The sequence below is a fragment of the Bombina bombina genome, chromosome 1, assembly GCF_027579735.1.
Source record: "Bombina bombina isolate aBomBom1 chromosome 1, aBomBom1.pri, whole genome shotgun sequence".
In the NCBI taxonomy this organism is placed as follows: Eukaryota; Metazoa; Chordata; class Amphibia; order Anura; family Bombinatoridae; genus Bombina; species Bombina bombina.
Window position 1 is genome coordinate 1,594,017,832 of NC_069499.1, and position 25,796 is coordinate 1,594,043,627.

General features: G+C 39.6%; 1 protein-coding gene across 1 annotated transcript in view; it reads right to left on the reverse strand.

The window, feature by feature from the left end:
* The window catches only part of DNAH9 (dynein axonemal heavy chain 9), a 739,144-nt gene that overhangs the window by 581,934 nt on the left and 131,414 nt on the right, over nt 1-25,796 (reverse strand). The window contains exons 20-25 of the mRNA XM_053688948.1: nt 16,546-16,676; nt 15,044-15,170; nt 12,195-12,347; nt 11,940-12,065; nt 11,095-11,334; nt 9,708-9,868 (exon numbers count right to left, since the gene is read on the reverse strand). Of these exons, the coding sequence (XP_053544923.1) occupies nt 9,708-9,868; nt 11,095-11,334; nt 11,940-12,065; nt 12,195-12,347; nt 15,044-15,170; nt 16,546-16,676 (938 nt within the window). The remainder of the gene's footprint in view (nt 1-9,707; nt 9,869-11,094; nt 11,335-11,939; nt 12,066-12,194; nt 12,348-15,043; nt 15,171-16,545; nt 16,677-25,796) is intronic.

The following is a 25,796-nucleotide window of genomic DNA, read 5'->3' on the forward strand; positions in this document are numbered from 1 at the left end:
GATGAAAAATCAGAAAAGGAGACTCACAAGAAAGAGCAGATAATTCAGAAACTCTTCTGGCAGAAGAGATGGCCAAAAGGAACAAAACTTTCCAAGAAAGCAATTTAATGTCCAATGAATGCATAGGTTCAAACGGAGGAGCTTGAAGAGCTCCCAGAACCAAATTCAAACTCCATGGAGGAGAAATTGACTTAATGACAGGTTTTATACGAACCAAAGCTTGTACAAAACAATGAATATCAGGAAGAATAGCAATCTTTCTGTGAAAAAGAACAGAAAGAGCAGAGATTTGTCCTTTCAAGGAACTTGCGGACAAACCCTTATCTAAACCATCCTGAAGAAATTGTAATATTCTCGGAATTCTAAAAGAATACCAAGAAAAATGATGAGTAAGACACCAAGAAATATAAGTCTTCCAGACTCTATAATATATCTCTCTAGATACAGATTTACGAGCCTGTAACATAGTATCAATCACAGAGTCAGAGAAACCTCTTTGACTAAGAATCAAGCGTTCAATCTCCATACCTTTAAATTTAAGGATTTCAGATCCGGATGGAAAAAAGGACCTTGCGACAGAAGGTCTGGTCTTAACGGAAGAGTCCATGGTTGGCAAGATGCCATCCGGACAAGATCCGCATACCAAAACCTGTGAGGCCATGCCGGAGCTATTAGCAGAACAAACGAGCATTCCCTCAGAATCTTGGAGATTACTCTTGGAAGAAGAACTAGAGGCGGAAAGATATAGGCAGGATGATACTTCCAAGGAAGTGATAATGCATCCACTGCCTCCGCCTGAGGATCCCGGGATCTGGACAGATACCTGGGAAGTTTCTTGTTTAGATGAGAGGCCATCAGATCTATCTCTGGAAGCCCCCACATTTGAACAATCTGAAGAAATACCTCTGGGTGAAGAGACCATTCGCCCGGATGCAACGTTTGGCGACTGAGATAATCCGCTTCCCAATTGTCTACACCTGGGATATGAACCGCAGAGATTAGACAGGAGCTGGATTCCGCCCAAACCAAAATTCGAGATACTTCTTTCATAGCCAGAGGACTGTGAGTCCCTCCTTGATGATTGATGTATGCCACAGTTGTGACATTGTCTGACTGAAAACAAATGAACGATTCTCTCTTCAGAAGAGGCCAAAACTGAAGAGCTCTGAAAATTGCACGGAGTTCCAAAATATTGATCGGTAATCTCACCTCCTGAGATTCCCAAACTCCCTGTGCCGTCAGAGATCCCCACACAGCTCCCCAACCTGTGAGACTTGCATCTGTTGAAATTACAGTCCAGGTCGGAAGAACAAAAGAAGCCCCCTGAATTAAACGATGGTGATCTGTCCACCACGTTAGAGAGTGTCGAACAATCGGTTTTAAAGATATTAATTGATATATCTTCGTGTAATCCCTGCACCATTGGTTCAGCATACAGAGCTGAAGAGGTCGCATGTGAAAACGAGCAAAGGGGATCGCGTCCGATGCAGCAGTCATAAGACCTAGAATTTCCATGCATAAGGCTACCGAAGGGAATGATTGAGACTGAAGGTTTCGACAAGCTGTAATCAATTTTAGACGTCTCTTGTCTGTTAAAGACAGAGTCATGGACACTGAATCTATCTGGAAACCCAGAAAGGTTACCCTTGTTTGAGGAATCAAAGAACTTTTTGGTAAATTGATCCTCCAACCATGATCTTGAAGAAACAACACAAGTCGATTCGTATGAGACTCTGCTAAATGTAAAGACTGAGCAAGTACCAAGATATCGTCCAAATAAGGAAATACCACAATACCCTGTTCTCTGATTACAGACAGAAGGGCACCGAGAATCTTTGTGAAAATTCTCGGAGCTGTAGCAAGGCCAAACGGTAGAGCCACAAATTGGTAATGCTTGTCTAGAAAAGAGAATCTCAGGAACTGAAAATGATCTGGATGAATCGGAATATGCAGATATGCATCCTGTAAATCTATTGTGGACATATAATTCCCTTGCTGAACAAAAGGCAATATAGTCCTTACAGTTACCATCTTGAACGTTGGTATCCTTACATAACGATTCAATAATTTTAGATCCAGAACTGGTCTGAAGGAATTCTCCTTCTTTGGTACAATGAAGAGATTTGAATAAAACCCCATCCCCTGTTCCGGAACTGGAACTGGCATAATTACTCCAGCCAACTCTAGATCTGAAACACAATTCAGAAATGCTTGAGCTTTCACTGGATTTACTGGGACACGGGAAAGAAAAAATCTCTTTGCAGGAGGTCTCATCTTGAAACCAATTCTGTACCCTTCTGAAACAATGCTCTGAATCCAAAGATTGTGAACAGAATTGATCCAAATTTCTTTGAAAAAACGTAACCTGCCCCCTACCAGCTGAACTGGAATGAGGGCCGTACCTTCATGTGAACTTAGAAGCAGGCTTTGCCTTTCTAGCAGGCTTGGATTTATTCCAGACTGGAGATGGTTTCCAAACTGATACTGCTCCTGAGGACGAAGGATCAGGCTTTTGTTCTTTGTTGAAACGAAAGGAACGAAAACGATTGTTAGCCCTGTTTTTACCTTTAGATTTTTTATCCTGTGGTAAAAAAGTTCCTTTCCCACCAGTAACAGTTGAAATAATAGAATCCAACTGAGAACCAAATAATTTGTTTCCCTGGAAAGAAATGGAAAGTAGAGTTGATTTAGAAGCCATATCAGCATTCCAAGTCTTAAGCCATAAAGCTCTTCTGGCTAAGATAGCTAGAGACATAAACCTAACATCAACTCTAATAAAAAATGGCATCACAGATAAAATTATTAGCATGCTGAAGAAGAATAATAATATCATGAGAATCACGATTTGCTACTTGTTGCGCTATGGTTTCCAACCAAAAAGTTGAAGCTGCAGCAACATCAGCCAATGATATAGCAGGTCTAAGAAGATTACCTGAACACAGATAAGCTTTTCTTAGAAAGGATTCAATTTTTCTATCTAAAGGATCCTTAAACGAGGTACCATCTGACGTAGGAATGGTAGTACGTTTAGCAAGGGTAGAAATAGCCCCATCAACTTTAGGGATTTTGTCCCAAAATTCTAACCTGTCAGGCGGAACAGGATATAATTGCTTAAAACGTTTAGAAGGAGTAAATGAATTACCCAATTTATCCCATTCTTTGGAAATCACTGCAGAAATAGCATTAGGAACAGGAAAAACTTCTGGAATAACCGCAGGAGCTTTAAAAACCTTATCCAAACGTATAGAATTAGTATCAAGAGGACTAGAATCCTCTATTTCTAAAGCAATTAGTACTTCTTTAAGTAAAGAGCGAATAAATTCCATCTTAAATAAATATGAAGATTTATCAGCATCAATCTCTGAGATAGAATCCTCTGAACCAGAAGAGTCCAAAGAATCAGAATGATGGTGTTCATTTAAAAATTCATCTGTAGAGAGAGAAGATTTAAAAGACTTTTTACGTTTACTAGAAGGAGAAATAACAGACAAAGCCTTCTTTATGGATTCAGAAACAAAATCTCTTATGTTATCAGGAACATTCTGCACCTTAGATGTTGAGGGAACTGCAACAGGCAATGGTACATTACTAAAGGAAATATTATCTGCTTTAACAAGTTTGTCATGACAATTATTACAAACAACAGCTGGAGGAATAGCTACCAAAAATTTACAGCAGATACACTTAGCTTTGGTAGATCCAGCAGGCAGTGATTTTCCTGTAGTATCTTCTGGCTCAGATGCAACGTGAGACATCTTGCAATATGTAAGAGAAAAAACAACATATAAAGCAAAATAGATCAAATTCCTTATAAGACAGTTTCAGGAATGGGAAAGAATGCCAAATATCAAGCTTCTAGCAACCAGAAGCAATGAAAAATGAGACTGAAATAATGTGGAGACAAAAGCGACGCCCATATTTTTTAGCGCCAAATAAGACGCCCACATTATTTGGCGCCTAAATGCTTTTGGCGCCAAAAATGACGCCACATCCGGAACGCCGACATTTTTGGCGCAAAATAACGTCAAAAAATGACGTAACTTCCGGCGACACGTATGACGCCGGAAACGGAAAAGAATTTTTGCGCCAAAAAAGTCCGCGCCAAGAATGACGCAATAAAATGAAGCATTTTCAGCCCCCGCGAGCCTAACAGCCCACAGGGAAAAAAGTCAAATTTTTGAGGTAAGAAAAATATGATAATTCAATGCATAATCCCAAATATGAAACTGACTGTCTGAAAATAAGGAAAGTTGAACATTCTGAGTCAAGGCAAATAAATGTTTGAATACATATATTTAGAACTTTATAAATAAAGTGTCCAACCATAGCTTAGAGTGTCACAGAAAATAAGACTTACTTACCCCAGGACACTCATCTACATGTTTGTAGAAAGCCAAACCAGTACTGAAACGAGAATCAGTAGAGGTAATGGTAAATATAAGAGTATATCGTCGATCTGAAAAGGGAGGTAAGAGATGAATCTCTACGACCGATAACAGAGAACCTTATGAAATAGACCCCGTAGAAGGAGATCACTGCATTCAATAGGCAATACTCTCTTCACATCCCTCTGACATTCACTGCACGCTGAGAGGAAAACCGGGCTCCAACTTGCTGCGGAGCGCATATCAACGTAGAATCTAGCACAAACTTACTTCACCACCTCCCTTGGAGGCAAAGTTTGTAAAACTGATTTGTGGGTGTGGTGAGGGGTGTATTTATAGGCATTTTAAGGTTTGGGAAACTTTGCCCCTCCTGGTAGGAATGTATATCCCATACGTCACTAGCTCATGGACTCTTGTTAATTACATGAAAGAAACAGTCAATTTGAAAAAAAGACTATATCCCATGTAAGAAAAATATTTTCCTAAATATGTTTTTCCCCAAATATGAAACTGACAGTCTGCAAAAGGAAATATACATAAACCTGACTCATGGCAAATATAAGTACAATACATATATTTAGAACTTTATATTAATACATAAAGTGCCAAACCATAGCTGAGAGTGTCTTAAGTAATGAAAACATACTTACCTGAAGATACCCATCCACATATAGCAGATAGCCAAACCAGTACTGAAACGGTTATCAGTAGAGGTAATGGAATATGAGAGTATATCGTCAATCTGAAAAGGAAGGTAGGAGATGAATCTCTACGACCGATAACAGAGAACCTATGAAAAAGATTTCCCATGCGGAAAACCATTGCATTCAATAGGTGATACTCCCTTCCCATCCCTTTGACATTCACTGTACTCTGAGAGGAATAGGGCTTCAAAATGCTGAGAAGTGCATATCAACGTAGAAATCTTAGCACAAACTTACTTCACCACCTCCATAGGAGGCAAAGTTTGTAAAACTGAATTGTGGGTGTGGTGAGGGGTATACTTATAGGCATTTTGAGGTTTGGGAAACTTCGCCCCTCTTGGTAGGATTGTATATCCCATACGTCACTAGCTCATGGACTCTTGCCAATTACATGAAAGAAAATAGAATGTCAATAACACAGGGAACAACCTTAGTCCAACAGCCAGGGCCTGAGATAATATCTTACAAGAACAAGTCCATCTTACAAGAACAAGTCCATCTTACAACAACAAGTAAAACTTGCAAGAACAAGTCCATCTTACAAGAACAAGTCAATCTTACAAGAACAAGTCAATCTTACAAGAACAAGTCAATCTTACAAGAACAAGTCAATCTTACAAGAACAAGTCCATCTTACAACAAGTAGTCCATCTTGCAACAACAAGTCCATCTTGCAACAACAAGTCCATCTTGCAACAACAAGTCCATCTTACAACAACAAGTCCATCTTACAACAACAAGTCCATCTTGCAACAACAAGTCCATCTTGCAACAACAAGTCCATCTTGCAACAACAAGTCCATCTTGCAACAACAAGTCCATCTTACAACAACAAGTCCATCTTACAACAAGTCCATCTTACAACAACAAGTAAAACTTGCAAGAACAAGTCCATCTTACAAGAACAAGTCCATCTTACAAGAACAAGTCCATCTTACAAGTCCATCTTAAAAGTCCATCTTACAAGTCCATCTTACAAGTCCATCTTACAAGTCCATTTTACAAGTCCATCTTACAAGTCCATCTTACAAGTCCATCTTACAAGAACAAGTCCATCTTACAACAACAAGTAAAACTTGCAAGAACAAGTCCATCTTACAAGAACAAGTCCATCTTACAACAACAAGTCCATCTTACAACAACAAGTAAAACTTGCAAGAACAAGTCCATCTTACAACAAGTCCATCTTACAACAACAAGTAAAACTTGCAAGAACAAGTCCATCTTACAAAAACAAGTCAATCTTACAAGAACAAGTCAATCTTACAAGAACAAGTCAATCTTACAAGAACAAGTCAATCTTACAAGAACAAGTCAATCTTACAAGAACAAGTCAATCTTACAAGAACAAGTCCATCTTACAAGAACAAGTCCATCTTACAAGAACAAGTCCATCTTACAACAAGTCCATCTTGCAACAACAAGTCCATCTTGCAACAACAAGTCCATCTTGCAACAACAAGTCCATCTTGCAACAACAAGTCCATCTTGCAACAACAAGTCCATCTTACAACAACAAGTCCATCTTACAACAACAAGTAAAACTTGCAAGAACAAGTCCATCTTACAAGAACAAGTCCATCTTACAAGAACAAGTCCATCTTACAAGTCCATCTTACGAGTCCATCTTACAAGTCCATCTTACAAGAACAAGTCCATCTTACAACAACAAGTAAAACTTGCAAGAACAAGTCCATCTTACAAGAACAAGTCCATCTTACAACAACAAGTCCATCTTACAACAACAAGTAAAACTTGCAAGAACAAGTCCATCTTACAACAACAAGTCCATCTTACAACAACAAGTCCATCTTACAACAACAAGTAAAACTTGCAAGAACAAGTCCATCTTACAACAACAAGTCCATCTTACAACAACAAGTCCATCTTACAACAACATGTCCATCTTACAACAACAAGTCCATCTTACAACAAGTCCATCTTACAACAACAAGTAAAACTTGCAAGAACAAGTCCATCTTACAAGAACAAGTCCATCTTACAACAACAAGTCCATCTTACAACAACAAGTAAAACTTGCAAGAACAAGTCCATCTTACAACAAGTCCATCTTACAACAACAAGTCCATCTTACAACAACAAGTAAAACTTGCAAGAACAAGTCCATCTTACAACAACAAGTCCATCTTACAACAACAAGTCCATCTTACAACAACAAGTCCATCTTACAACAACAAGTCCATCTTACAACAACAAGTCCATCTTACAACAACAAGTCCATCTTACAACAACAAGTAAAACTTGCAAGAACAAGTCCATCTTACAACAAGTCCATCTTACAACAACAAGTCCATCTTACAACAACAAGTCCATCTTACAACAAGTAAAACTTGCAAGAACAAGTCCATCTTACAACAACAAGTCCATCTTACAACAACAAGTCCATCTTACAACAACAAGTCCATCTTACAACAACAAGTCCATCTTACAACAACAAGTCCATCTTACAACAACAAGTCCATCTTACAACAACAAGTCCATCTTACAACAACAAGTAAAACTTACAACAACAAGTAAAACTTACAACAACAAGTCCATCTTACAACAACAAGTCCATCTTACAACAACAAGTCCATCTTACAACAACAAGTCCATCTTACAACAACAAGTCCATCTTACAACAACAAGTCCATCTTGCAACAACAAGTCCATCTTACAACAACAAGTCCATCTTACAACAACAAGTCCATCTTACAACAACAAGTCCATCTTACAACAACAAGTCCATCTTACAACAACAAGTAAAACTTGCAAGAACAAGTCCATCTTACAACAACAAGTCCATCTTACAACAAGTCCATCTTACAACAACAAGTCCATCTAACAACAACAAGTCCATCTAACAACAACAAGTCCATCTTACAACAACAAGTCCATCTTACAACAACAAGTCCATCTTACAACAACAAGTCCATCTTACAACAACAAGTCCATCTTACAACAACAAGTAAAACTTGCAAGAACAAGTCCATCTTACAACAACAAGTAAAACTTGCAAGAACAAGTCCATCTTACAACAACAAGTCCATCTTACAACAACAAGTCCATCTTACAACAACAAGTCCATCTTACAACAACAAGTCCATCTTACAACAACAAGTCCATCTTACAACAACAAGTCCATCTTACAACAACAAGTAAAACTTGCAAGAACAAGTCCATCTTACAAGAACAAGTCCATCTTACAACAACAAGTCCATCTTACAACAACAAGTCCATCTTACAACAACAAGTAAAACTTGCAAGAACAAGTCCATCTTACAACAACAAGTCCATCTTACAACAACAAGTCCATCTTACAACAACAAGTCCATCTTACAACAACAAGTCCATCTTACAACAACAAGTCCATCTTACAACAACAAGTCCATCTTACAACAACAAGTAAAACTTGCAAGAACAAGTCCATCTTACAACAACAAGTCCATCTTACAACAACAAGTCCATCTTACAACAACAAGTCCATCTTACAACAACAAGTAAAACTTGCAAGAACAAGTCCATCTTACAAGAACAAGTCCATCTTACAACAACAAGTCCATCTTACAACAACAAGTCCATCTTACAACAACAAGTAAAACTTGCAAGAACAAGTCCATCTTACAACAACAAGTCCATCTTACAACAACAAGTCCATCTTACAACAACAAGTCCATCTTACAACAACAAGTCCATCTTACAACAACAAGTCCATCTTACAACAACAAGTCCATCTTACAACAACAAGTAAAACTTGCAAGAACAAGTCCATCTTACAACAACAAGTCCATCTTACAACAACAAGTCCATCTTACAACAACAAGTCCATCTTACAACAACAAGTCCATCTTACAACAACAAGTCCATCTTACAACAACAAGTCCATCTTACAACAACAAGTAAAACTTACAAGAACAAGTCCATCTTACAACAACAAGTCCATCTTACAACAACAAGTCCATCTTACAACAACAAGTCCATCTTACAACAACAAGTCCATCTTACAACAACAAGTCCATCTTACAACAACAAGTCCATCTTACAACAACAAGTCCATCTTACAACAACAAGTAAAACTTGCAAGAACAAGTCCATCTTACTAGAACAAGTCCATCTTACAACAACAAGTCCATCTTACAACAACAAGTCCATCTTACAACAACAAGTCCATCTTACAACAACAAGTCCATCTTACAACAACAAGTCCATCTTACAACAACAAGTCCATCTTACAACAACAAGTCCATCTTACAACAACAAGTCCATCTTACAAGAACAAGTCAAAATGGATCAGTATCATCTTAAAATTCTGAACTAAGTTTGGAAGATTTAGAGTACAATTTACTGTACTCTATTATAAAATCACATCTTTAACAAGCCATCCTTTGTTGATACTTTCCATGACAGCATTCTGAGGTAGGCTAAGGAGCAAGCATGTGTCTTGTGCATTATACATGCACCTACCTCGACATGCTCTTATGGAAAGAAGCAATGTGTCAACAAAGAATACCAAGAGAAATAGACAAATGTTAGAAGGAAATAATACACTGTATATCAGTTCCATTAAGATACAGTCTCAGCCCATGAAGGACAGATGGTGGGCGCCTTTATCACACACCTGTCTGTAAGTGGAGTGATAACCAGACGGGGGGTATTTCCCAGATATTCGTATGAATAGAGGAACTGGGCATCGCATATATTAGCGAAGCATTGTTTCTTGTCATCGTCCCATCTGTGTCTCAGCTGTGACAACCACACAAATGCCTGAGCGTTGTCAACCTGTGGGAGAGATGAACAACAGGTAATCTACATGTCGTGCACAAATACGCAATCACCAATCATTATGCAACTGTCAAATTTACTTCTATTGTCTCATTTGCTTTGTTCTTTATGTATCCTTTGTTGAAGATGTAGCAATGTACTACTGGGAGTTAGATGAAAGCCAATGACAAGGTGTATATACGTGCTGCCACCAATCAGTAGCTTCTGAGCCTAAGTATACTTTTCAACAAATGATACAAATAGAACAAAACAAATTAGATACTAGAAATAAAGTTAGAAGTTTTTTAAAATTGTATGTTCTATGTGAAAGAAAAAAATGTGAGTTTTGTAGCCTTAAATGTAATTTAACAAGAATCTGTGTATCTAGTAATACTAATATTTAGCGCACAGATGCAGTTGCTTCACAGTATAGGGATGAACCCTGTTAGTATACAGCATTTTTATCTAGCGTTCACCACAGCACTGATTGACTTATGACATAATATTTAGTGCACAGATACAGTTACAGTATACAGCATTTTAATCTAGCGTTCACCACAGCACTGATTGACTTATGACATAATATTTAGTGCACAGATACAGTTACAGTATACAGCATTTTTATCTAGCGTTCACCACAGCACTGATTGACTTATGACATAATATTTAGCGCACAGATACAGTTGCTTCACAGTATAGGGATGAACCCTGTTAGTATACAGCATTTCTATCTAGCGTTCACTACAGCACTGATTGACTTATGACATAATATTTAGTGCACAGATACAGTTGCTTCACAGTATAGGGATGAACCCTGTTAGTATACAGCATTTTTATCTAGCGTTCACTACAGCACTGATTGACTTATGACATAATATTTAGCTCACAGATGCAGTTGCTTCACAGTATAGGGATACAGCATTTTTATCTAGCGTTCACCACAGCACTGATTGACTTATGACATCCTTGCCAGGGAACGCATGGACTAATGAAGATGGCAGCTAATTAATGAGAAGGGGAGAGGAGGAAAGCAGATCATATGTGCTCTTTAATGAAATCCAGAACTCTCAGGCAAATTACAGAGATAAGAAGACGTTGCCATAAGTACATTATTTTAAGCTGCAATGTTCCTACGTTTCATTAATATCCTAAGATAACCCAGCTGAATCCTTGTGAACAAGCTGAAGACCAGGAATATATGAAGATATTTTACAGCCTGCTGGCCAACAGCGCCAAACACTAACCTTCTGAGCGATAATTTTAGCAACAACATCTCTGGCATGTACATCAATGGTGCAGATAGTCATGATTTTCTGTCTGTCGCCAGGAGACAGCTGACCAATCAGCATGGTGATTAATGTGTTCAGTTGGTTGACCTGCTTCTTGTAATACTCCTTCATAGCATTCTCATACCCTTCCTCTAGCCTAGCGAAGGATATCCCCACTTCTGTGGTCCACCAAATCTGGGTGCAAGTGAGGGCAACCTGGAAAATGAATTGGTGGTGTTAGACAGTAAGTGGGTGTTGCTGAAAAAATAAAATATCACTGTGATTTGACTTGCTGTGGTCTTTGCCTACATAATGAGTCTCATATCTCTCTTAAACAGTAAATATATTCTCCTTCCTCTCAAAATCTGTAATAGATATATTCCTGTATCAGCAACCTAACTTTTAAATGCAGTTGTCATGACCACTAACCTTAGTTTAGGTAAAAAAACAAAAACATTGTTTTGATATTTGCCAAATCTGAGGATATTACCTTCCTTTGTACCTAGTTAAAGGCACAATCTAATGCATTGAACTAAATTGCTAAATCATGTAACTGTTGCATTACAGTGCTTAGCCAATGCAAAGACAGACTAATTAGCCAAAATATAATCATATACAAATATGCAAGGAACAGTACCAGTAAGAGGGTAATGAAAATCAGAGGGGAACAGAGAGAGTGAAGCAAATTCATGGTGAAATGTCCAATTGTAATACAGTCAAAAGCAAGATGGTGCCTCCCAGATATTAGGTTAGACGCAATCAGGTTTCTCATAATCTAGGCCAACCCTGATACCACAAAGAGGTGTACACAGGAGACGTACTTGCGCTGGATAGTCAAACAGCCATTGCTCTCTAGGCTTCTCTTCATAAGCGATGACGGCCTCTGTCATTTCATGCCGTACCGTGGCCCTCATTGTCTCCAGTACACGATTCAGCCAAATCTCAACCTGAAATAATACCAAGTTAATATCAATCACCTCCAGGGGAGAAGTTCTTTTCAAAGCTTGAACAAAAATATCACCAAAAGACTTATCACTCTAACTGCTCATTTAAAGGATCAGATCTTTTTGTCTCACCTGCCCACTGCAGTCGCAGACCTCGTTGAAAGGGACGTACTCATCCTCTTTACTATACATCCCAAGACCCATCTTAGACTGGGATTCATTGGTATCTTCTTGGAATTTCATCTTTGCCATGTTGTCAAATAACTTTGCGAGATGACGCATAACCTGCAAAAAAACACAACATGGTTTATCTTTTTTATAAATGAATGTCAGGATAAACTACGTCAACTAGATATATATATTGTTATTTTTTACCCCATGAAAACCTTTTAAAGTCAGAGCTCCATTGTATCTGCTGTGCAGTAGTATGTCTCTCTATTTAAACAAGACTGCACTCTAACACTGACACTCGCCTGTCGAACAAGCAAGAGAGCAATCTCAGTTAAGTGTCTCTCTCACTCTTCTCTTATTTTAATAAAATTACTCTTGGGTCTCCCAAAGAGAAAGAAGGGCAAACCAGACGGGACAGCTTGCTCACCACCCCTAGAGGGACGCCGCTGCACCTCACTGAGGAAGCTAAGAGAGATTGAAACTTATTAATGGGATTTGTTGATTCCATAAGAGCAACCTACCTCGGCATGCTCTTATGGAAAGGAGCAATGTGTCAACAAAGAATACCAAGAGAAATAGACAAATGTTAGAAGGAAATAATACACTGACTATCTTATGGAGGAGTGGCAAGAAGTGAGGAGGAGGGATGAGGAGCGACAAGTAGTAAAGAGGAGTGACAAGGAAGAGGAGTGGCAAGGAGGAGGAGTGGTGAGAAGGAGGAGGAGTGGCAAGGAGTGGCAAGGAGTGAGGAGGAGTGGCAAGGAGTGAAGAGGAGTGGCAAGGAGTGAAGAGGAGTGGCAAGGAGTGAAGAGGAGTGGCAAGGAGTGAAGAGGAGTGAGAAGGAGGAGGAGTGGTGAGAAGGAGGAGGAGTGGCAAGGAGTGAGGAGGAGTGGCAAGGAGTGAAGAGGAGTGGCAAGGAGTTAAGAGGAGTGGCAAGGAGTGAAGAGGAGTGGCAAGGAGTGAAGAGGAGTGGCAAGGAGTGAGGAGGAGTGAAGAGGAGTGACGAGGAGTGACAAGGAGTGAAGAGGAGTGACAAGGAGTGAAGAGGAGTGACAAGGAGTGAAGAGGAGTGACAAGGAGTGAAGAGGAGTGACAAGGAGTGAAGAGGAGTGACAAGGAGGAGGAGTGGTGAGAAGGAGGAGGAGTGTCAAGGAGTGAGGAGGAGTGACAAGCAGGAGGAGTGGCAAGGAATGAGGAGTGACAAGCAGGAGGAGTGGCAAGGAATGAGGAGTGACAAGCAGGAGGAGTGGCAAGGAGTGAGGAGGAGTGACAAGCAGGAGGAGTGACAAGGAATGAGGAGGAGTGACAAGCAGGAGGAGTGGCAAGGAGTGAGGAGGAGTGACAAGTAGGAGGAGTGACAAGCAGGAGGAGTGGCAAGGAGTGAGGAGGAGTGACAAGCAAAAGGAGTGACAAGGAATGAGGAGGAGTGGCAAGGAATGAGGAGGAGTGGCAAGGAATGAGGAGGAGTGGCAAGGAATGAGGAGGAGTGGCAAGGAATGAGGAGGAGTGGCAAGGAGTGAGAAAGAGTGGCAAGGAGTGAGGAAGAGTGGCAAGGAGTGAGGAAGAGTGGCAAGGAGTGAGGAAGAGTGGCAAGGAGTGAGGAAGAGTGGCAAGGAGTGAGGAAGAGTGAGGAAGAGTGAGAAGGAGGAGGAGTGGTGAGGAGGAGGAGTGGCAAGGAGTGAGGAGGAGTGGCAAGGAGTGAGGAGGAGTGGCAAGGAGTGAAGAAGAGTGAGAAGGAGTGAAGAGGAGTGGCAAGGAATGAGGAGGAGTGACAATGAATGAGGAGGAGTGACAATGAATGAGGAGGAGTGACAATGAATGTGGAGGAGTGACAATGAATGTGGATGAGTGACAAGGAATGAGGAGGAGTGACAAGGAGTGAAGAGGAGTGGCAAGGAGTGAAGAGGAGTGAGAAGGAGGAGGAGTGGCAAGGAGTGAGGAGGAGTGGCAAGGAGTAAAGAGGAGTGAGGAGGAGGAGTGGCAAGGAGTGAGGAGGAGTGGGAATGATTGAAAAGTGAAAATGAGTGACAAGAAAGAGGAGTGAAAAAGAGTGAGGAGTCAGAAGAAGTGACAAGGAGTGACAAGGAGTGAGATGTGACAAGTCTGCTTCCAAAACAAAATAAAAACAAAAGGAAAAAACATGTAAGTGTTTTTTGCACTCTGGATCTCAGGATGGGAACTTAACCCGGGTATTGACTGCTTTGTACGGATACTACACTATCTCTAAGATGCACACTAAAAGTATAAACGTGGTGATGCAAGAATAATTTTTTTTTCAGTACATTTGTTTGTACGTTGTTTTATATAACTTAATGTTCCTCCATAAAAAAATTCTTCTCTTAATTATTATCTAATTAGCTTAGTCAAATTACACTAATCTCAATATGAAATCCTCATAAAATGTCTATTTAAGCACATACAAATATGAATGTAATTAACATTTAATATTTTGTATTATAGTGGGGAGGGGGGTTCATTACCCCTGTTAGGTTGTGATGTATACTGTATATGTGACCCTGCTACATGTTACACAGTAATTGGTTAGAGCAGTACACAAGCTCATTTACCTTTGACCTTTCAATTGACTGCAGCAAAATAGACTGGGTAAACATGCTCATAAGGGTTTTAAAGGGTGTAGATCCCTTGACCACTATTCATTTTATGCAGATCTTTTACAGAGCAGTACTCAATACTAAAATATGAACCCCATATATAAATGTGTTTAATGTACCTTTAAGTAATTAGGACATGATATGCCTACTTCAGATCTACAAATTTTGGATGGGGGTTATTACTACAACAAAACTTACAAGCTGAGGGTTGGTTCCATTGGAAAGAATATCAAGCAGGTCAGCAGAGGAAATGAAGTAAAATCTGGGGAATGCCAGTCTCTTGGTATCCAGGTATTCCGCCAAAGCCTTCTCACACAGAGAGAGCCTACAGGACAAGGATGCAAGATCATTGGTAACGTTTTATATATTGTTCTTTACATTTAGAGCTACATAATAATAGTTTTGAAAACTGTTTAATATATGCAAAATGAACACAAGTAAAACTTTGTGACTTAAAACAGAAGTACACCAATTATGGTCCTGCTATACAATAAAACATTCAGAATCCCAGAGTTTAGTAAACGAGATAATCTATTATTCTTCCACATCATGCTTCCAGAATACAACAAGATCTGTGAGAGCACTTTAGACAAGGAACGTCATGATTAGCATTACACAGAATGCTCATGTTTTAAGAATAGAAGATCTGTGAGAGCACTTTAGACAAGGAACATCATGATTAGCATTACACAGAATGCTCATGTTTTAAGAATAGAAGACCTGTGAGAGCACTTTAGACAAGGAACATCATGATTAGCATTACAGAGAATGCTCATGTTTTAAGAATAGAAGACCTGTGAGAGCACTTTAGACAAGGAACATCATGATTAGCATTACACAGAATGCTCATGTTTTAAGAATAGAAGACCTGTGAGAGCACTTTAGACAAGGAAGGCTTTGAGTAGCATTACACAGAATTCTCATGTCTCTAGGATGCAATAAAACCTGTGAGAGCACTTTAGACACAGAATGCCATGATTAGCATTACACAGAACTCTCATGTTTTAAGAATAAAAGACCTGTAAGAGCACTTTAGACAAGGAACATCATGATTAGAATACTTGCGAAGTCTACAAGGCTTAGTTTACAGAATAAGAATAAATATGCTTTGTGTTTCATCATTTTTTGTATGAATTTAACTGTGTATTTTGAAACCACATTGTAAGCACAATATAATTTTCCTTGCACAATTTAAATAAGAATTTAAAAACTATAATGTAAATTGTTATATTAATGCATACTTTCAATACGAAATCTAATGTATAGCATTAAACGGAATTTTAATGTGTACTTTTATAACGATTTTTATATTGTTCTTTCCATTCACTTTTTAACCTGCTCATTTTATAGAACATTATACTGAGGGTATGTGTCTGTCCTTCACATACAGAAATGTACGTTTCACCCATTACAGAGTTACACGGATCTCAAACTAAATTCTGCCTTTACAGAACCTTGTGAAGGACCTGGTAACCCTGATGAAACTTTATAGAGACTCTCACCTTGGTTTGAGTTTTTAGAGAACCTGCTTTAGCGACACAGAACTTTCTCTTGAGAGAACTTGAGTAGGAACCTTCTGAGTTTGGATAAAACTTTGCAAAGTTTGCAATATATTGTCATAATTCCTAGTATGTATGGGGCAAACCCTATACTGACCAAACACAACATAGCTTGGAACTACAAAGCACTTGCATCCTCACCTTTCCTGGATGTTTTCCAGCTTGTCATATAGACCTGGTTTATTGGTAGCCTCTACCACATTGGGCGTACTATTAGCATCCTGTGCCAGCTCTTTAAAATCTGTGTCAATTCCTTCAAATCGCTTGGAGTCCTGGAATACAAACAAATGCTTCAGACCCTCTGCAGAAGTATTTACATTTTTTTGTGGGTCAAATGAAATTGACATAATTGCAAATAATTTACTGGGAAGTAAACACAATCATGTATACATTTTGCTATTTATTACTTTTACTTACAAAATATGGGGTTAACAGCAAAGTACCTTTGTTAATACAGGCTTCTAAGTGAAATAGAACTCTCCAGAAAATAATAATGCTATTATATCCTTCTGCTCACTAATAGGTTTGCAGGAGTGCCCTTGAGAAATGTTCATTATTGGCACCTAATGCCCCAGACAGATATATATGTAACACTGGAACAGAACAGTGAGCTGTGTGTTTGTGTATATGTAACACTGGAACAGAACAGTGAGCTGTATGTGTTTGTATATATGTAGCACTGGAACAGAACAGTGAGCTGTGTGTGTATGTGTGTGTGTGTGTGTGTGTGTATATGTAACACTGGAACAGAACAGTGAGCTCTGTGTGTATGTGTGTGTGTGTGTGTGTGTGTGTATATATGTAACACTGGAACAGAACAGTGAGCTCTGTGTGTGTTTGTGTAAATGTAACACTGGAACAGAACAGTGTGCTGTGTGTGTTTGTGTATATGTAACACTGGAACAGAACAGTGAGCTGTGTGTGTTTGTGTATATGTAACACTGGAACAGAACAATGAGCTGTGTGTGTTTGTGTATATGTAATACTGGAACAGAACAGTGAGTTGTGTGTATGTGTATATGTAACACTGCAACAGAACAGTGAGCTGCGTGTGTTTGTGTATATGTAACACTGGAACAGAACAGTGTGCTGTGTGTGTTTGTGTATATGTAACACTGGAACAGAACAGTGAGCTGTGTGTGTTTGTGTATATGTAGCACTGGAACAGAACAGTGTACTGTGTGTGTGTTTGTGTATATGTAACACTGGAACAGAACAGTGAGCTGTGTGTGTTTGTGTATATGTAACACTGGAACAGAACAGTGAGCTGTGTGTGTTTGTGTATATGTAACACTGGAACAGAACAGTGAGCTGCGTGTGTTTGTGTATATGTAACAATGGAACAGAACAGTGTGCTGTGTGTGTTTGTGTATATGTAACACTGGAACAGAACAGTGAGCTGTGTGTTTGTTTATATGTAACACTGGAACAGAACAGTGTACTGTGTGTGTGTTTGTGTATATGTAACACTGGAACAGAACAGTGTGCTGTGTGTGTGTGCGCATGTAACACTGGAACAGAACAGTGAGCTGTGTGTGTTTGTGTATATGTAACACTGGAACAGAACAGTGAGCTGTGTGTGTGTTTGTATATATGTAACACTGGAACATAACAGTGAGCTGTGTGTGTTTGTGTATATGTAACACTGGAACAGAACAGTGTGCTGTGTGTGTTTGTGTATATGTAGCACTGGAACAGAACAGTGAGCTGTGTGTGTGTTTGTGTATATGTAACACTGGAACAGAACAGTGAGCTGTGTGTGTTTGTGTATATGTAACACTGGAACAGAACAGTGAGCTGTGTATGTTTGTGTATATGTAACACTGGAACAGAACAGTGAGCTGTGTGTGTGTTTGTGTATATGTAACACTGGAACAGAACAGTGAGCTGTGTGTGTTTGTGTATATGTAGCACTGGAACAGAACAGTGTACTGTGTGTGTTTGTGTATATGTAACACTGGAACAGAACAGTGAGCTGTGTGTGTTTGTGTATATGGAATACTGGAACAGAACAGTGTACTGTGTGTGTTTGTGTATATGTAACACTGGAACAGAACAGTGTACTGTGTGTGTTTGTGTATATGTAACACTGGAACAGAACAGTGAGCTGTGTGTGTTTGTGTATATGTAGCACTGGAACAGAACAGTGAGCTGTGTGTGTTTGTGTATATGTAGCACTGGAACAGAACAGTGAGCTGTGTGTGTTTGTGTATATGTAACACTGGAACAGAACAGTGTACTGTGTGTGTGTGTGTTTGTGTATATGTAACACTGGAACAGAACAGTGTACTGTGTGTGTTTGTGTATATGTAACACTGGAACAGAACAGTGAGTTGTGTGTGTTTGTGTATATGTAACACTGGAACAGAACAGTGTACTGTGTGTGTGTGTTTGTGTATATGTAACACTGGAACAGAACAGTGAGCTGTGTGTGTGTGTATGTAACACTGGAACAGAACAGTGAGCTGTGTGTGTTTCTGTATATGTAACACTGGAACAGAACAGTGTGCTGTGTGTGTTTGTGTATATGTAACACTGGAACACAACAGTGAGCTGTATGTGTTTGTGTATATGTAACACTGGAACAGAACAGTGAGCTGTGTGTGTTTGTGTATATGTAACACTGGAACAGAACAGTGTACTGTGTGTGTTTGTGTATATGTAGCACTGGAACAGAACAGTGTGCTGTGTGTGTTTGTGTATATGTAGCACTGGAACAGAACAGTGTACTGTGTGTGTGTTTTTTGTATATGTAACACTGGAACAGAACAGTGAGCTCTGTGTGTTTGTGTATATGTAACACTGGAACAGAACAGTGAGCTGTGTGTGTTTGTGTATATGTAATACTGGAACAGAACAGTGTACTGTGTGTGTGTTTGTGTATATGTAACACTGGAACAGAACAGTGAGCTGTGTGTATTTGTGTATATGTAACACTGGAACAGAACAGTGAGCTGTGTGTGTTTGTGTATATGTAACACTGGAACAGAACAGTGAGCTGTGTGTGTTTGTGTATATGTAACACTGGAACAGAACAGTGTGCTGTGTGTGTTTGTGTATATGTAGCACTGGAACAGAACAGTGTACTGTGTGTGTTTGTGTATATGTAGCACTGGAACAGAACAGTGTGCTGTGTGTATTTGTGTATATGTAACACTGGAACAGAACAGTGAGCTGTGTGTGTTTGTGTATATGTAGCACTGGAACAGAACAGTGTGCTGTGTGTGTTTGTGTATATGTAGCACTGGAACAGAGCAGTGTGCTGTGTGTGTTTGTGTATATGTAGCACTGGAACAGAACAGTGTACTGTGTGTGTTTGTGTATATGTAGCACTGGAACAGAACAGTGTGCTGTGTGTATTTGTGTATATGTAACACTGGAACAGAACAGTGAGCTGTGTGTGTTTGTGTATATGTAGCACTGGAACAGAACAGTGTGCTGTGTGTCTTTGTGTATATGTAGCACTGGAACAGAACAGTGTGCTGTGTATGTTTGTGTATATGTAGCACTGGAACAGAACAGTGTGCTGTGTGTGTTTGTGTATATGTAGTACTGGAACAGAACAGTGAGCTGTGTGTGTTTGTGTATATGTAGCACTGGAACAGAACAGTGTACTGTGTGTGTGTGTTTGTGTATATGTAACACTGGAACAGAACAGTGTACTGTGTGTGTGTGTTTGTGTATATGTAATACTAGAACAGAACAGTGTGATGTGTGTGTTTGTGTATATGTAGTACTGGAACAGAACAGTGAGCTGTGTGTGTTTGTGTATATGTAGCACTGGAACAGAACAGTAAGCTGTGTGTCTGTGTATATGTAGTACTGGAACAGAACAGTGAGCTGTGTGTGTTTGTGTATATGTAACACTGGAACAGAACAGTGTGATGTGTGTGTTTGTGTATATGTAACACTGGAACAGAACAGTGAGCTATGTGTGTTTGTGTATATGTAATACTAGAACAGAACAGTGAGCTGTGTGTGTTTGTGTATATGTAACACTGGAACAGAACAGTGAGCTGTGTGTGTTTGTGTATATGCAGCACTGGAACAGAACAGTGAGCTGTGTGTGTTTGTGTGTATGTAATACTAGAACAGAACAGTGTGCTGTGTGTGTTTGTGTATATGTAACACTGGAACAGAACAGTGAGCTGTGTGTGTTTGTGTATATGTAACACTGGAACAGAACAGTGAGCTGTGTGTGTTTGTGTATATGTAACACTGGAACAGAACAGTGAGCTGTGTGTGTTTGTGTAAATGTAACACTGGAACAGAACAGTGAGCTGTGTGTGTTTGTGTATATGTAGTACTGGAACAGAACAGTGAGCTGTGTGTGTTTGTGTATATGTAACACTGGAACAGAACAGTGAGCTGTGTGTGTTTGTGTATATGTAACTCTGGAACAGAACAGTGAGCTGTGTGTGTTTGTGTATATGTAACACTGGAACAGAACAGTGTACTGTGTGTGTTTGTGTATATGTAACACTGGAACAGAACAGTGAGCTGTGTGTGTTTGTGTATATGTAACACTGGAACAGAACAGTGAGCTGTGTGTGTTTGTGTATATGTAACACTGGAACAGAACAGTGAGCTGTGTGTGTTTGTGTATATGTAATACTGGAACAGAACAGTGAGCTGTGTGTGTTTGTGTATATGTAACACTGGAACAGAACAGTCAGTGAGCTGTGTGTGTTTGTGTATATGTAATACTGGAACAGAACAGTGAGCTGTGTGTGTTTGTGTATTTGTAACACTGGAACAGAGCAGTGAGCTGTGTGTGTTTGTGTATATGTAACACTGGAACAGAACAGTGAGCTGTGTGTGTTTGTGTATATGTAACACTGGAACAGAACAGTGAGCTGTGTGTGTTTGTGTATATGTAATACTGGAACAGAACAGTGAGCTGTGTGTGTTTGTGTATATGTAACACTGGAACAGAACAGTGTGCTGTGTGTGTGTGTATATGTAACACTGGAACAGAACAGTCAGTGAGCTGTGTGTGTTTGTGTATATGTAACACTGGAACAGAACAGTGAGCTGTGTGTGTTTGTGTATATGTAACACTGGAACAGAACAGTGAGCTGTGTGTGTTTGTGTATATGTAACACTGGAACAGAACAGTGAGCTGTGTGTGTTTGTGTATATGTAACACTGGAACAGATATTGATATACGGAAGTAACATCCAGGCGACTCTATTAAACCTAAAATATATCCCCAGAACAAACCTTATTAAACAGACCATCCAGCAGTGTCTGTCGCAAACTCAGATTAATATGTCATGTTCTCTTGAGCTTTCTAAACACGTTTACAGAATTCTATTTGCATGATGACGTGTTGCTGCTACACCAGGGTGTTTTGCTGTCCCTGTGCCTTATTGCTGTCAGATTCTAGCTGTGGTGAACAATACTAAATGGCAGAGCGCAAACGCCTCCGGGCTGCGATGTTACAACAGGAAAATTATAGAAAGTGTTAGAACTCAGATAAAATGACAATTTCCCCAAAGTGATGCGCAAACAGCAAGTCATATTACTGTATATGAAACAGAATTGTGTGCTGTGTGTGTTTGTGTATATGTAATACTGGAACAGAACAGTGAGCTGTGTGTGTTTGTGTATATGTAACACTGGAACAGAAGAGTGAGCTCTGTGTGTTTGTGTATATGTATATGTAACACTGGAACAGAACAGTGAGCTGTGTGTGTGTGTATATGTAACACTGGAACAGAACAGTGAGCTGTGTGTGTTTGTGTATATGTAGCACTGGAACAGAACAGTGAGCTGTGTGTGTTTGTGTATATGTAGCACTGGAACAGAACAGTGAGCTGTGTGTGTTTGTGTATATGTAACACTGGAACAGAACAGTGAGCTGTGTGTGTTTGTGTATATGTAACACTGGAACAGAACACTGTGATGTGTGTGTTTGTGTATATGTAACACTGGAACAGAACAGTGAGCTGTGTGTGTTTGTGTATATGTAACACTGGAACAGAAGAGTGAGCTGTGTGTGTGTGTGTATATGTAACACTGGAACAGAAGAGTGAGCTGTGTGTGTGTGTGTATATGTAACACTGGAACAGAACAGTGAGCTGTGTGTGTGTGTATATGTAACACTGGAACAGAACAGTGAGCTGTGTGTGTTTGTGTATATGTAGCACTGGAACAGAACAGTGAGCTGTGTGTGTTTGTGTATATGTAGCACTGGAACAGAACAGTGTACTGTGTGTGTTTGTGTATATGTAGCGCTGGAACAGAACAGTGTACTGTGTGTGTTTGTGTATATGTAGCACTGGAACAGAACAGTATACTGTGTGTGTGTGTGTGTGTGTGTGTGTGTGTATATGTAACACTGGAACAGAACAGTGAGCTGTGTGTGTTTGTGTATATGTAACACTGGAACAGAACAGTGAGCTGTGTGTGTTTGTGTATATGTAGCACTGGAACAGAACAGTGTACTGTGTGTGTTTGTGTATATGTAGCACTGGAACAGAACAGTGAGCTGTGTGTGTTTGTGTATATGTAGCACTGGAACAGAACAGTGTGCTGTGTGTGTTTGTGTATATGTAGTACTGGAACAGAACAGTGAGCTGTGTGTGTTTGTGTATATGTAGCACTGGAACAGAACAGTGTGCTGTGTATGTTTGTGTATATGTAACACTGGAACAGAACAGTGTACTGTGTGTGTTTGTGTATATGTAATACTAGAACAGAACAGTGTGATGTGTGTGTTTGTGTATATGTAATACTAGAACAGAACAGTGTGATGTGTGTGTTTGTGTATATGTAATACTAGAACAGAACAGTGTGATGTGTGTGTTTGTGTATATGTAGTACTGGAACAGAACAGTGAGCTGTGTGTGTTGGTGTATATGTAGCACTGGAACAGAACAGTAAGCTGTGTGTCTGTGTATATGTAGTACTGGAACAGAACAGTGAGCTGTGTGTGTTTGTGTATATGTAACACTGGAACAGAACAGTGAGCTGTGTGTGTTTGTGTATATGTAACACTGGAACAGAACAGTGTACTGTGTGTGTTTGTGTATATGTAGCACTGGAACAGAACAGTGTGCTGTGTGTGTATGTGTATATGTAGCACTGGAACAGAACAGTGAGCTGTGTGTGTTTGTGTATATGTAGTACTGGAACAGAACAGTGAGCTGTGTGTGTTTGTGTATATGTAATACTAGAACAGAACAGTGTGATGTGTGTGTTTGTGTATATGTAGTACTGGAACAGAACAGTGAGCTGTGTGTGTTTGTGTATATGTAACACTGGAACAGAACAGTGAGCTGTGTGTGTTTGTGTATATGTAACACTGGAACAGAACACTGTGATGTGTGTGTTTGTGTATATGTAACACTGGAACAGAACAGTGTGCTGTGTGTGTTTGTGTATATGTAGCACTGGAACAGAACAGTGAGCTGTGTGTGTTTGTGTATATGTAGCACTGGAACAGAACAGTGTACTGTGTGTGTTTGTGTATATGTAGCGCTGGAACAGAACAGTGTACTGTGTGTGTTTGTGTATATGTAGCACTGGAACAGAACAGTATACTGTGTGTGTGTGTGTGTGTGTGTGTGTATATGTAACACTGGAACAGAACAGTGAGCTGTGTGTGTTTGTGTATATGTAACACTGGAACAGAACAGTGAGCTGTGTGTGTTTGTGTATATGTAGCACTGGAACAGAACAGTGTACTGTGTGTGTTTGTGTATATGTAGCACTGGAACAGAACAGTGTGCTGTGTGTGTTTGTGTATATGTAGCACTGGAACAGAACAGTGTGCTGTGTGTGTTTGTGTATATGTAGTACTGGAACAGAACAGTGAGCTGTGTGTGTTTGTGTATATGTAGCACTGGAACAGAACAGTAAGCTGTGTGTCTGTGTATATGTAGTACTGGAACAGAACAGTGAGCTGTGTGTGTTTGTGTATATGTAACACTGGAACAGAACAGTGTGATGTGTGTGTTTGTGTATATGTAACACTGGAACAGAACAGTGAGCTATGTGTGTTTGTGTATATGTAATACTAGAACAGAACAGTGAGCTGTGTGTGTTTGTGTATATGTAACACTGGAACAGAACAGTGAGCTGTGTGTGTTTGTGTATATGCAGCACTGGAACAGAACAGTGAGCTGTGTGTGTTTGTGTGTATGTAATACTAGAACAGAACAGTGTGCTGTGTGTGTTTGTGTATATGTAACACTGGAACAGAACAGTGAGCTGTGTGTGTTTGTGTATATGTAACACTGGAACAGAACAGTGAGCTGTGTGTGTTTGTGTAAATGTAACACTGGAACAGAACAGTGAGCTGTGTGTGTTTGTGTATATGTAGTACTGGAACAGAACAGTGAGCTGTGTGTGTTTGTGTATATGTAACACTGGAACAGAACAGTGAGCTGTGTGTGTTTGTGTATATGTAACTCTGGAACAGAACAGTGAGCTGTGTGTGTTTGTGTATATGTAACACTGGAACAGAACAGTGTACTGTGTGTGTTTGTGTATATGTAACACTGGAACAGAACAGTGAGCTGTGTGTGTTTGTGTATATGTAACACTGGAACAGAACAGTGAGCTGTGTGTGTTTGTGTATATGTAACACTGGAACAGAACAGTGAGCTGTGTGTGTTTGTGTATATGTAATACTGGAACAGAACAGTGAGCTGTGTGTGTTTGTGTATATGTAACACTGGAACAGAACAGTCAGTGAGCTGTGTGTGTTTGTGTATATGTAATACTGGAACAGAACAGTGAGCTGTGTGTGTTTGTGTATTTGTAACACTGGAACAGAGCAGTGAGCTGTGTGTGTTTGTGTATATGTAACACTGGAACAGAACAGTGAGCTGTGTGTGTTTGTGTATATGTAACACTGGAACAGAACAGTGAGCTGTGTGTGTTTGTGTATATGTAATACTGGAACAGAACAGTGAGCTGTGTGTGTTTGTGTATATGTAACACTGGAACAGAACAGTGAGCTGTGTGTGTTTGTGTATATGTAGTACTGGAACAGAACAGTGAGCTGTGTGTGTTTGTGTATATGTAACACTGGAACAGAACAGTGTGCTGTGTGTGTGTGTATATGTAACACTGGAACAGAACAGTCAGTGAGCTGTGTGTGTTTGTGTATATGTAACACTGGAACAGAACAGTGAGCTGTGTGTGTTTGTGTATATGTAACACTGGAACAGAACAGTGAGCTGTGTGTGTTTGTGTATATGTAGTACTGGAACAGAACAGTGAGCTGTGTGTGTGTTTGTGTATATGTAACACTGGAACAGAACAGTGAGCTGTGTGTGTTTGTGTATATGTAACACTGGAACAGAACAGTGAGCTGTGTGTGTTTGTGTATATGTAACACTGGAACAGAACAGTGAGCTGTGTGTGTTTGTGTATATGCA